General features: G+C 28.4%; 1 protein-coding gene across 1 annotated transcript; it reads right to left on the bottom strand.

Moving 5' to 3' along the window:
- Positions 1 to 1,675: 1,675 nt before the first annotated feature.
- On the bottom strand, positions 1,676 to 2,110 carry LOC141674010 (curculin-1-like). The gene has a single exon (XM_074480737.1). It carries the CDS (start codon positions 2,108 to 2,110, stop codon positions 1,676 to 1,678), a length of 435 nt encoding a protein of 144 aa, XP_074336838.1.
- Positions 2,111 to 14,491: the final 12,381 nt, after the last annotated feature.

Raw genomic sequence — 14,491 nt, forward strand, 5'->3', positions numbered from 1 at the left:
GACAATAAATCAGCCATAGATCTTGCAAAAAACCCAGTGTTCCATGGTAGAAGCAAACACATTGATATACGCTACCATTTCATTCGAGAGTGTGTTGATCGCGGAGAAATTATTGTGAAGCATATTAGCAGTGACAATCAGAGAGCAGACGTTCTGACTAAAGCTCTTACGACAGTTAAGTTCGAAAGGATGAGGAGTCTTCTTGGAGTAAAACATCTGCGGGGAGCACCTCAGTATACGATGGCGCGTAGTCTTGGAAACCAAAAATAATAATATATTTGAGGGGGATGTGGACAAGTTTAAGATTATGGGGGAAATTGTTGGGTTTAATCTTAAACTTAGTTGTTTTATTAATAATGTTTTATGTTTTGATTGGAGTCAGCTGTAGTATAGGACTTGGTCTTGCTTTGTTTAGTCGTGGGTTAGTAGAGTCATTATAGGAGAAGTGATGGAGATTGTTTAGGATAATAGTTAGTTATTTCCTTATTTTAGCCAACTCAGTTTGTAAGTTTCTTTATATCAGCATTGCAGAAGCATAATAAAAATAAGCCGTTTGGAGTGCATGTGTTGAGTTATTCTCAAATTTAATAAACACTTTTATAAACACTTATCCATACTATACTATAATAACCGGAATGACCTATAATTTGTAGTTTGGTTGACCCTCATTTTGGTTATCCCTTTTCATCACGACCGTTGGATCTTCTTCACCAAATAATCAGAGCCATTAGATTCATATACTAAAAAATACACTCCACAAGTTCTCAAGTTCGAATCCCGTCAACAATAAACATTTATATTATAATTTAGAAAAATACATATAAGTTCTCGGGTTCAAATCTTACCAACAATAAATATTTAAATTATTATTTATGAATAAGATCTCATCAGACATATACTATTTATACTTTTTGAACTTAATTTGAAATTATACACAATAAAATTATAATTATATAATCATTATTTAGTATTTAATTATTTATATAAAATATTAATAAAAATAAAAATAAAAATATATAAATATTAACCAAGACCCGTGCATCGTACGGGCAGTAAGCTAGTATATATAATATATATAGCAGATTAGTGAGCATAGTTTCTAATAACAGCAAGTCTGCAACTTAAGCAGTTTTTGCTCTGCTCAATCTCTATTTCCTGTTTCCCCCAACTGGTGGAACCTGATAATTTCGGGTCGTGTTCGTATTTATAACAGGTCAAGTTAAAATTACCTCAAATTAAATGAAATCAAACTTTTAAGTGGAAATGAATGAAATTCTTAATAACGGGTCATTTTGGGTCACTTTCGGATTGTCCAAGTCGTGTTCGGTTCACTTTCGAGTTTTCTAAAAGTAAATCGGGTTGTGAATCGAGTCGGGTTAGGGTCGGGTTTCGGGTTGTGACCGATATTGACCGAGAATGCAGATACTGAAAAAGTGTGGCTATGATGATCACTTGATTCACTTCGCAGTCCACGATATACAAATACATATAGAAATGGTTTGCAGAGTACAAAACTATTTTACAGACAAACATAATTTAGAAATCAGGGAAGCAGCATGAAATCATCTGGCAAAGCAGCTTCAAATTATTCGACATTAAACCAGATCATCGACCAGATCATCTGGCAAAGCAGCTTCAAATTATTCGACATTAGACCAGATCCGAGCTGTTTAATTCATTCAGATGCCAAGAAATAAGTCTTGGTATCCCAAATTGGCGTTCTTGCAGATCCTTTATATATGACCAAATTCCTGTCCTCCTGTAAAATAAGTTCATATGAATCTCTTCCCTGTCTCCATGAGTTGCTTGCCCAGAGTGCACCTTGGTCATTATAAACCACCAAATTCCCGTCATCCTGCATGGTTACACGGCAATTAGTCCCATAACCAGACGTGTTAGTGCTCCATAAAACCCTCGTGCCATCGCGAAGAACAAGGTTGCAGTCTCCTTGCATAGAAAGGCTGAAGGAACGGTTGATAAGTTGCTCGTTAACGCGGAGTGACTGATTCGTAAATAGTGACACTATTGCTGAAACATGAAGAGCTGAGTTGCTAGTTAAGACTAGCAAAACAATCAACATGTAGCATCTTAGAGAACTTACCATTACCATGTTTTCTTAGCCTCTTTGTTCTCTTACTCTATGTATATAACTTGTTTCAATATTGATGTTCTTTTATAGGAGAAATCAATAGTTTAAGGAGTTCTCTCAGTTTGGATAACTTAAGTGCATGCATGAATCGATGTTTTCAATAGTTTTATTGTGCTTTAGCTGCAACTTGAAGGGAATATCTTAAAGGGAGCTTATCCTTAATGCTGCAGCAGCCTTGAAATAATATTGCAACTTGCTTGCATGATACCCATTTTTAAGATTTAATATTGAAGCAATAAATTGACGTGTGAGAATTGCTTATGCTCCAGGACATATGTCAAAAAGCCCTTGTAAATCTTTGCAGCAACAATGTGAAACGCGGCCGAACGTAGAAACTGACACATGCGACCCGTACCTGGATTTTTTTTTGTTTTATCGCCGTAGTTGCTACCCTTTGGATGCGTACTGGAAAACTACAGCCTCACGCAATAACCTGCAAATCACGTGAATCGAATGTGCACGTGGTATATAATACAGAATTGTGTACAAAATTTTGTATATAATGACATGTGATAGATTTTAATTGAAACCTGAATTCACATCAATAACACCAATTAAAACCAAAAATTGGTTTTAATTAAAACATCAACAACAGAACTGCGGAATATTTATGTAATTGAAATTGGTGATTTTTTGAAAAGTTGATTTTATATTTGGTAAATTTGTGATTTTGTTCAAACCAAATTTTTTATATTTTATTAAATCCCCAATTTTAAGCACGGAAATCACCAATTCTAACGAATCACATTTTAACACGTTCTCATTCGAGGAAAAGTCTAACAACATAATTACATACCTGCAAAACTATTCTAAATACAGGAGAAAATTGACCAGTTAAGCTATATAACATGACCCAAACAATATAGAAATTGAATTAACGAATTTGGCTCAAAACGTTAAAATTATTTCGGAAATTTATGATTATATACGTGCACCGTAATGAAAAACAAGGCAAAGTTCGAACTTTTACCAAAGGAAAAAATGAATTCTAACTCTTTCTTTTTTGAACATATCTTTGTAAACAAACCAGTCTAGTCATGGACTGTGGTGATTAGCTCTTATCTTAGAGTGAAATAATCTTTACATGGACGGGTAATTTTGAACACCACACGAAATAATATAAAAATTTAGTATCTGTGTTTGCACACGACACGAAAATACACGAATACGAAAGTACACAACCGAGGTTTATTGTCGATATTGTGTTTTCCCTTGGCATACACGACAAGACACGTATTATACGATATAAATAAATATTATAATTAAATATTAATATTTATAATAAATATATTTATATTTATAATAAAAATATGCATCTTTATTTTTACAATAATTACTTAATTTTATATTATGTATATAAATGTGATCTAAATATATGTTTTTAATATATTTCGTAAAAAAAATACCTAAAAATTTTATATTTTTATTTATTTATCTTGATTAATATTAATATTCAATTTTATACGAAAAACATGACACAATACGGAATGAAAGTACACAAACACGGAAATACACAAACCTCCTAAACATGTCGATTTTGTATTGACCTTCAAGTACACGAAACACGAAAATATAGGAAACGAAAATATAGAATACGAACCAATTTACAGGTCTAATCTTACGGGGCCTTATCCTCAATGCAGCAGCCTTGAAAACTGTCTAGTCAGCTTATTTGTCCAAATGTTCAAATTAAAGTGAAATTAAACTGTAATGTCAAAATGTACACGTGGCTTTTCCTACCCAGGGGCATCAGCTAAACCAAGGGCGGACGTAGATATGGACTTACAAACGAAATTTACTTAAATCCAAGTAGGTCTCAAATATTCTAAATATTCTAACCTTATGTAAGCGTTAATTTTTTTAGAGAAATTATCAAAAACACTAATTTTTTTTAAGTTTTTTGTGATTTTATCATCTTTCAAATATTTTTGTAAAAAACGGAATTAACCAAAACCAACTAAAATCAAATAGATATGCAACTAGTTGAATTGATTTTTTGTTGCATGTAGTTGCAGAAACTTGTGAAAATTTGCATCCAGTTGATCACAGTTGCAAAAAACCGTATCTTTGCAAAAAAAATTTGAAAAATAGTATTTTTGTTAAATAAAAAAGTATTTTTGCAATTTTTTTAAAAATGGCAATATTTTAGCAAAAATATTTTTAGACTCGGGTATTTTTCAAAAAAGCCCCTTTTATTACATAAAAAAGTACATAACCGATATTTGAGTATATATATTATTTTGATACAATTTAATTTATCTAAATTTAACAAAAAAATTAGTCGAAATATGCTATTTACACTTTTTATCTTTACAGCTACTGCAAAACAAATAAATTCTCAATAGTTACATTATAATTAGTTCAAAATGTCCGAGGCATACTTCAAATTTTGAGGTCATTAATATTTTGCGAGCTTACATGAGTTTCTCTTTTTGGGAAAATGAATTTATTTGCCCCCTTAGTACGTACCTAGTTATGGATGATAAACATATTTGAGGCCATGCATGTGGAAATACAAATTTATTCATGAGATTATTTCTCAACAAAATGCATACATATATAAGAACAGAATGCAAAGCATCAAACGTACACATGCAGAGATTATTTTTTAACCAGGGAAGAAACATAATTAAAATCCAGCTGCAACTGCGCAACTGCTGCAGAGACAGGACATGAGACCAAATCTGAGGTTGTTTGTTTATGCAGCTTTTTTATAATAAGTCTTGGTATCCCAAATTGCCTTTCTTGCAGCTCCTTTGTAAATGACAAGATTCCTGTCTTCTTGAAGAATAAGTTCATATTTATCAGTTCCTCTCACAGTTTTGCTTGCCCAGACTGCACCTTGTCCATTGTAAATCACCAAATTTCCATCTCCCTGCATTGTTGCATAGCAATTGCTGCCTTTACCAGCTGTCCCTGTGCTCCATATGGCATTTGAATTCTCGCGAAGAACAAGATTGCAGTCTCCTTGCATTGCAAGGGTGAAAGCACGGTTGCTGAGTTGATCACCAACGCGGAGTGATTGATTCGTATAAATTGCCACTTTTGCTGAAACATGAAGACCTGAGTTGCTAGTTAGAACTAGCAAAACAATCAACATGCTGCATTTTAGAGAAGTTGCCATTACCATGTTTTCTGAGCCTTTTTTCCCTCACTCTATGTTTGCACTTCACTGCAATATTATTGATGTGTATGTGCTTTTATTTGGCTTGGAGAGGGCTGAATTTATAGGTGAAATCAAAGGATACTTCCAAGTTTTTTCCCCGTATATGTCCCCACCTAAATTGAATAGCTTGTGCAAATTGCAACTTATACATGCATGAATGAATATCAACAGAGGTATGAAGTGAACCTAAAAAAGAGTTGTACCTTAGCCTAAATGTCCAAATGTACAAGTGGCCCTAGTGGTATCAGATACACCATGGGCCGACGTAGAAATTGACTTAAAAAGGAGGGGACATGCCCTATAGGTATTTTGGAAGCACTGATTAATGCAAAATCCGAATATACCATTGGTATCAGCAAAACCAAGGGCGGACGTAGATATTGACTTGTGCTCTTCTAAAGTTCTTATGTTCTTCATGTTGAGGCACGGCTATTAACGAACAGAGCTGTTCGTGAATAAGTTCGAGCTCGGCTCATTAAGAGCTCGTTCGGTTCGGCTCGGCTCATTAAATTCAGGACGTTCAAATATTAGTATAAACTAGCATAATAACCCGTGCGAGGCACGAGTCATTTTCTAGAGTTTTTTTATACACCACACAATTATAATGTTTTTAGAGCAATTCCAACAATATCCTCTTGAGTCAAATTTTGAAAAAATGGAGATAAACTTTCTCTCCAACAATCTTCATATCCCCCTCTATAACATTAAAAGTTTCGAATGTTTCCTCACTTTAAGTAATGAATATCCATTAACTATTATTATATTATATTTTTCTTATCCGTTATTTTATATTTAAAGAATGAATATAAACAGGGTAGCAAGTGTACCTTTAAAACGAAACGATTAAACTTAATCTGTAGAATGCCGTTAGTATGTTTACAAATAAAAATCTAAAAATTAACATACATGTTGAATACAGAGTTGACCAAAATCTTGAATTTTATTTAAATAAATTATATGTACTGCTCTATATTATTACTGAGTTCAATGCTAACTTACAATTGACATACTCAATTTAAAAAGATAAAAATGCATAACTGAAGTCAGAATCCCTTGCAATCATAATATACAATAATGTAAAATTTACATTATTATTAATATTAAAGTTGATTTTAATGAAAAATATTAGTTTTTGAAATTCAACGTATGTATATATCATATATGTATGGGAAAATGTTGGTTTTTTATTTACACTACTGTTAAGAAAGTAAGATTAAGTAATATGTATATGTGTGTTAGCATGTAAATTATTGTATGTTATATCTCTTAATAAATTATGATGGTTTCAATTATTTATATGCTAAATATCTGATTTATGTACATGTATAATCATTATTAACATCTAGTGAGATAATTGATTACTTAACTAACATGCATTTATAATTATTCCAAAATTAAAATTATGTAATAAATAAATTGCTATTATTTATATATGATATTCACATTATCATTGACAAACGATCCATATCTATTTTTTACGCAATCGGGTATCAATCATGGTTGTAACATAAAAATGAATTATATATTTTTAAGACTTATTATTGATATTCATGATTTTTTTTCAAGAATTCGAAATAAAAATTATAATTATATTGTTATTTAAACTGTTTTAAAGTTTCTTTCATTACGACTCTAATATTTATTCATATAATAATTTGATAACATTTTATACTATTCTCCTAAAATTAAAAAATTTCAGTTTGATAAAGTTTTATAAATATAAGTTGAACTGGTTAATTCCTTCAAATTACTGAAAAATATATGTTTTTTTTCCTTAAATAATATAAAATGCATTGATTCAAATGCTACAATATCGTATAGATATAACTTTTATTTGAATAATTCAAAATATTTGTATAATATTATCTTGATCAATGAATATTGCTGATCTAAAAGAATTCATTTTTAAAAGCTAGTTTTTTAAAGTGAAAAATGAAAAATAAATCGATTTAATATATCATTGTAGTTTTAACAAATCTCGTGAGATCTCATTTCAAATTTCAAATATTTTTAAAATCGGGACAAATCCCAAAAACAATAATACGTTACCAGTAAAGTTAGTAATTTTAATATAAATAATCAATTGACTTGATCCTATAAAGACCTCAAACACATTAATTTATATTAACACAAGATATTAAAAAATTTCACATTATTGGTAAGATATTCTCGCCGAGCTTATAATTTTAATTTACTAAACGTAGAATGTGACGATGTTTTTCGGCCGGGTCATGTAGTCAAATTTCAAGTATTTTTTGAACAATGGGCCAAGTTCTAAAATGCATTTACTCATTATAATTCGAACTTATTTAAATATGTAATACCAATATAAATTATTTATATATAAGCGATCCTATTTTCAATATTTTTTAAAAAAATTATATATGTACATTTTAATTACGTTTTATAATAAAAAATATGTTAAAAATATATGAGATATATTTTCAAAATAAAAAATGATTAATAAATAAGATAATAATCTATTTATGTACTATGCCTAATTTTATATCTGTTTTTTTAAAAAATTATATATGTACATTTTAATTACATTTTATAATAAAAAATATGCTAAAAATATATGAGATATATTTTCAAACTAAAAAATGATTAATAAATAAGATAATAATCCATTTTTGTACTATGCCTAATTTTATATCTGGAATTCAATTCTTTAAAATTAACTGTACAAATATTTAACTAACTATCTTTTTTTTGCATAATTTAAGTAAGTATCTTTAAAATTAAATAAAATATTTATTTAGCATACTTACACATTATGTGTATGATAAAAAGTACAGAGAATATGGTGTAGTGGTAAAATGTTGTATGATTGAATGAAATAACCTGGGTTTGATTCCCACGAACCACATTTATACCCTTGTGGGGTTATTATATATAGAAGAGATATAAGAATTTGAAATGACAACTCAAATGCTATTATTTGAAATCCTTCATTTAAAATAAAATGTAAGTTTTCAAACGCCCCATTTGGTGGATCACAGAAAAAAAAGAAGTGAAGGTCCTCCAAGTTGCAAATAAAACACATAAATTATTTAGGGCATCCAATAATTCATGCATCTAAGTTGCAATTTCACCTATAAATAAAGCCCTCTCCAAACCAACAGAAAGCACATTGAACATTGAAGCAAAGTACATACTGAGATAAAAGGCTAACAAAACATATGGTAATGCCAACTTCTCTAAAATGCTGCATGTTGATGGTTTTGCTAGTTCTAACTAGCAACTCAGGTCTTCATGTTTCTGCAAAAGTGGCAATTTATACGAATCAATCACTCCACGTTGGCGATCAACTCAGCAACCGTGCTTTCAGCCTTGCAATGCAAGGAGACTGCAATCTTGTTCTTCGCGACAATTCAAGGGCCATATGGAGCACAGGGACAGCCGGTAAAGGCAGTAATTGTTACGCAAAAATGCAGGGAGATGGAAATTTGGTGATTTACAATGGACAAGGTGCAGTCTGGGCAAGCAAAACTGTGAGAGGAACTGATAAATATGAACTGATTCTTCAAGAAGACAGGAATGTGGTCATTTACAAAGGAGCTGCAAGAAAGGCAATTTGGGATACCAAGACTTATTACAAGAAATCCGCATAAGGACTTTCGCGAATCGGTCTGATTCTATCTTTGTTGCTTTTCTCTGCAGATTGTTAAATAATCTTCATGTGAGAGTTGTGTTTCTCTGCAAACTTTTCCTATATATGTTTGAATGTATTTTGTTGACAAATGATGATGTCATAAATAAAATTGTTTTTTTTTCTGACTAACGAATGCATGTCTGAGTAAGTATCATAAATACCTAAATCATCTTTGCTATTCAAAATTATCAAAACAGTTAGAAATAAGTTCCGCCCGCTAGGGTTGACTCAGTTGGTTAAAGAGAGAAAACTATCCTCTTGGTCACATGTTCGAATTCTACGAGAGGAGAATTATCTGTGTGCCTTCCCTCTTTAGGGTTTTCAGATATAAAAACGATCCCCCGCGAATCTGGTATCAGAGCTAGAAAATAGGCCGGAAAAAATGAACAGTAAATTACTGTAGCAAAATTTCGGAATGAATAGTAACCGATGAATAGTGAAAAATGAATAGTAATTATGAATAGTAAAAATTAAAAATTAAATGAGAACTCCAGCAAAATTACTAAAAAATAAGAATAAAAGTTATAAATCTAAAATAATAGCAAATCTATTAATTTATTTTATAGTAGAGAATAAAGAAACAAAACAAATGTGTAAGAAAAATCTATATAGACAATTAATATATTTATATAAATAAAATAAATATTATATGGAAGACTATAAGTTAGAAAGTATTAAACTAATAGCAGATAAAAACTTTACTTTTAATAAAGATATAAATCAACATATTGAAAGTTGTAAAATAAGTATGCAAATAATAAATGAAAAATCTGATATTATAGCTAGGTTACGAACAATGTTGGAAGAGAGAGATGAAAAAATTAGAAGATTGGAAGAAGAAAAACTTTTAATAAAACGAGAAAAATTTATTAAAGAAACTAATTTAGAAATTCAAATAAAAGAATTAAAAGAAGTATTAACTGAACAATATAAATTAATAGATGAATTAAGGCAAAAAATTTAAAAAATGAATTGGATAGATCCAAATGCAATAACTAGAAATAATAGAAAAATAAAAGAATTAATAAAAAATCAAGAAAAACTAGAAATAGAACTAGATAAATTGCAAGAAAGAAAAAATGAAATTGAATGGACAAGAGAAAATACGGACGAAATAATAAGATGTTATCAACAACTTGGAAATATGATAATAACATTTAGAAATAATAAACTAAGAATTCAAGGACTTAAAAGAATAATTTTATCAAGTAATATAACTGGATAATAATATAGTTTGAAAAAATGTCATTAGAAAAATCAAGTGAAACACAAGATGTATATTATCAAATGGATGAATACGAAGAAGGAACATCACAAACTCTAAGTTTTAAACCAGATATATATAATCAAATCCAAAGTGAAACAGAAGAACTAACAATAAAAAAGATATTCAAAACATCATATTTTGAAAGAAATAAAGAAGTTAGATATATAGCTCAAAAACATGAAAATATAATAGACATAGATACAATAAATGGAAAAGCAAAAATAAATTTAATAACAGATGGTTTGATAAAAAAAGAACTATCTAAATTAAAACAAAAGGAAGCAAATAAACTAAAAAATATTTATTTTGGAGCAATAGAATTTACAATAAAAGCATATTTTCAGAAAAATATTGATACTCCCATACAAATATATGTACTAGACGATAGAATAATAGGAAATATACAAGATTCATTAATAGCAGTAGTAAAAGGAAACTTAATATATCAAAAATTAAAATTTATAATACAACCTGATTTCAGCATATCATTAAGAGATGAAAATAAAGAAAGATCTTTAACATTATATTATAAATTAGATGGAATAAAAATGCAAAAGGGAAGTAAAGTAATTAGTATAGAAACTAAAATAGTATATGCTATGACTGGAAACCATCATGTAAAGAAACAAACGGAATTAGGAATAATAGTACCAAAATTATATAATGATATATTAGAAAAAATTGAACATAAAGAAGAATCTCAAATAACAATCCCAGAAGAATTTACAATAGACTTTAGTAATAGACAAATAATTCCAACACAAAGAATTAAACCAATATTAGAAGGATCTAGATTAAGTTTTAGAAGAGAACACAACCCTATAAATTTAGTTAGATCAATGAGTATGACCAGTAGAAAATTAGATTTAATAAGATTACCGTGTTATGAATCAGATAAATTAAGAATAAAAACAATAATATTTAATGGAATATTTGCCAAAGAAGTCATAACAGAAATAAATACCGGAGCAACAAAAAGTCAAATACATATAACTGAAGTTGACTCAAACAAATGTGAGGAAATAGAACCTCAGATAATAACTGAACCAAATAGCTCGAGAGAAACAATAAAATTAAGATTAAAAATTTTAGACTTAGAATATAATATAAGCCTAGGAGTAATAGAAAATGACGTTAGTTATCAACTATTATTAGGAATGGATTTCTTAAATGAAATAAAATATAATATAACCAATGAAGGAATAGAAATAAATGATCAGAATAAATTAAGATTTATAGACAGAATATGAACCCTGAAAAGGAAATAAATGAAAAGAAAGATGAAATAGAAACTATTAATAGGATAATAAAAGAAACATTAATTATGTCTCAGGAAAAAGAACTACAATACTTAAAAGAAAAAGAAAAACTAGAGGAAGAAGTAAAAGAATTAGAGAAAATAAAAGGTAAGAAAAGAAAAATATGGATAATTAAAGGAGAATGGAGAAAACGAGTCTATAAATATGAATAATACTGAAAACCAAATAAAAGATATTTGGAACGAAATATTTATAAAGGAAAGTTTAAACGCTATATTAAAAAAGATGGAAGAAAATCAAGAAATTAGTAGAAAGATAATTAAGGAAGAAATAACAGCGTTATGGAATATATCAGAAATCCCAATCTTTAAACAAATATTAGATAAGTTAACCATTATACAAAATAGTTTAGAACAAAATAAAGAAAAGAAAATAATTAAAGATGAAACAGAAGAACCAGAACTAGTACCTATAACAGTAATAGGAAGAACTAAAGAACCTATATTAATGGATATAAGCAAATCAAAACCGAAAATAACTATAGGCGTTAAAAGAACAATAAATGGTTTAGCAGAGCTTCATAAATCAGGAAAATTTTAGGAAAATGTCCATAACAGAACATAGTGCTATAACATTTCTTAAAAAACATGGAAAAGAGTTACTGGAAAAAGAAAGACAAAAATATGAACCTATAAAACAAGAAATAAGAGAAGATGAACTAAAAGAATTAAGAAAAGAAAATGCTAACTTAAAAACTAAAACTAATATAGAATGGTTAAATAAATATAAATTTTATAAAAAAAAATATAAAACCCAAAAGAAAGAATTAAAAGAAACAAAGTTAGAAGTAATAAGTGTATTAAAAGAAATAGATAATTTAAAAAATGAGATTAATCAATTAAAAATAGAATTAAAAGGAAAGGAAATTATTAAGTATGACGATAGTAATCCAGAAACGAACAAAGAACAAGATGAGAGCAGTAATACAAGTATATCAGATAGTAATCTAGGAGAAGAAGGATTAAATTACTTAGAGGAATCAGATAATGAGGAAAAAGAAATAGTAATAAAAGAAAATAAAGAAATATTAGAAGCCCTCGGAAAAACCGTAAATGCAATAATAACAAATGAAGAAAAAAGCGATGAAAGTGATATAGAAGAAAGAGAAACTTCACATAAACAAACAAATTATGAAACCGAATCAGATAATATAATGGATAACGATGCATACCCAGAAGAAGAAATAGAAGATCATATAATAACTAAAAATAATATTAAAATGCCAGGAAATATACCTATAGGACAACAAAATGAAGTACAAGATTTCATAGGATCAATACACCAAGGAATAAATATAAATGGATATTTTCTAGATTTAGATAATGTCTACGACGATCAAGAAATAAGTAGAAGAATAAAAGACTGGAATTTAGGGATGTATATAGCCTTAATGAATTCAAAAAATATAGAAGATCTGGATTATGTTTTTGAACTAATATCAAAAACAATTATAGGAAAAGCAGCATTTTGGTTAGAAAATATTATTTATGAATTAAAGGGACAAGTAAGAACGTATGCTAGAAGCTGGAAAGATACGTTAAACGCATTTGATATATTATTAAAAAGAGAATTTCTAGGAGAAAGATGGTTTGTAGCTCAAGAAAATATAACAGTAGAAAGAAAATTAGAAATAACAATGTATCTAAATAATATGAAATGTTGTAGGATTAGTAAATTACCAGAATATACTATAAGTTTTACTAAATTCTTTTATGAAGCTAAGTTTTTACCTAATGAAAGCTTAGTATATCAACAACTGTATTATGATCATCTACCTTCACCTTATAATACCGAAATAACTAAAGAATATAATAATCTAGAACCTAAAGAAAATACATTAGGAGAAAGAATTAGATTATTAAGAGCATATTTAACTCGAAAATGTGAAGAATATAGAATTCAACAGAAAATTAAAAAGGATAAAAAACAAGGATTAAGAGAAATCTGTAATTTTACGGAGAAAAAATTAATATTTGGATGTGATAATCAAGGATATAAAACTAGAAAGAAGTATAGGAAATATAGGAAACTAGATTATAATAATCAAAATGAATATTATAGAAAACAAAATAAAACCTATAGACCTTATAAACCATTTAATCGAAGATTTAAAAGAAGAAAATTTAAAAAATATAGAAATACTCCTGAAAATAGAAAGAGATTTAGATATAAGAGAAAGTTTAGAAAAAGAAATAAAACAAAAATAGCAGATTGTAAATGTTGGAATTGTAATGAAAAGGGACACTATGCAAATAAGTGTCCTAAATTACAGCAAAAGGGAGTAAAATACATAGATACCACCGAATTAATAATGAAACTAGAATACATAAGAGAAGATAATAATAACTGGTATGATGAAGAAGTATTCTATATAAGTGAAACAGAACCAGAAGAAATAAATTATATAAATGAAAATGATAGTAATAATGAAAGTTTAACTACTGAATAAAATAAAATGGTGGCTATATATATTGAAGCACAGGTAGAATATAAACCTACGAAATATATAAAACAAAAGATATTTATAGATAGTGGAGCAGATATTTGTTTAGCTAAAGAAGAAGTATTTACTCAACACAAATGGAAGCATACAAAAAATAGAATAATAGTAACAGGATTCAATAACCATAAAAAAGAGATAGATATAATAGCAGAAAATGTAAGATTTATATTAGGAAAAATAAGATTTAGGTTACCTATAATATACCAAGAAAATAATATGAAACAACAAATGTTACTAGGAAATAACTTTTTAGATTCTTTTAAAACCCAAATAATAAAACAAGATAGGATAAGTTTGCTAACACCTTGCGAAAAATGGATAGTATTAAAAAGAATAATACCTGTAAAATCAATAGAAATAAGTAATATTAAAACAGAAAGAAAAATGAATTTAGAACTATTAAAACAAAAATATTTAAAGGCCTTAGAAATA

The sequence above is a fragment of the Apium graveolens genome, chromosome 7 (genome assembly GCF_009905375.1).
Source record: "Apium graveolens cultivar Ventura chromosome 7, ASM990537v1, whole genome shotgun sequence".
NCBI lineage: Eukaryota > Viridiplantae > Streptophyta > Magnoliopsida > Apiales > Apiaceae > Apium > Apium graveolens.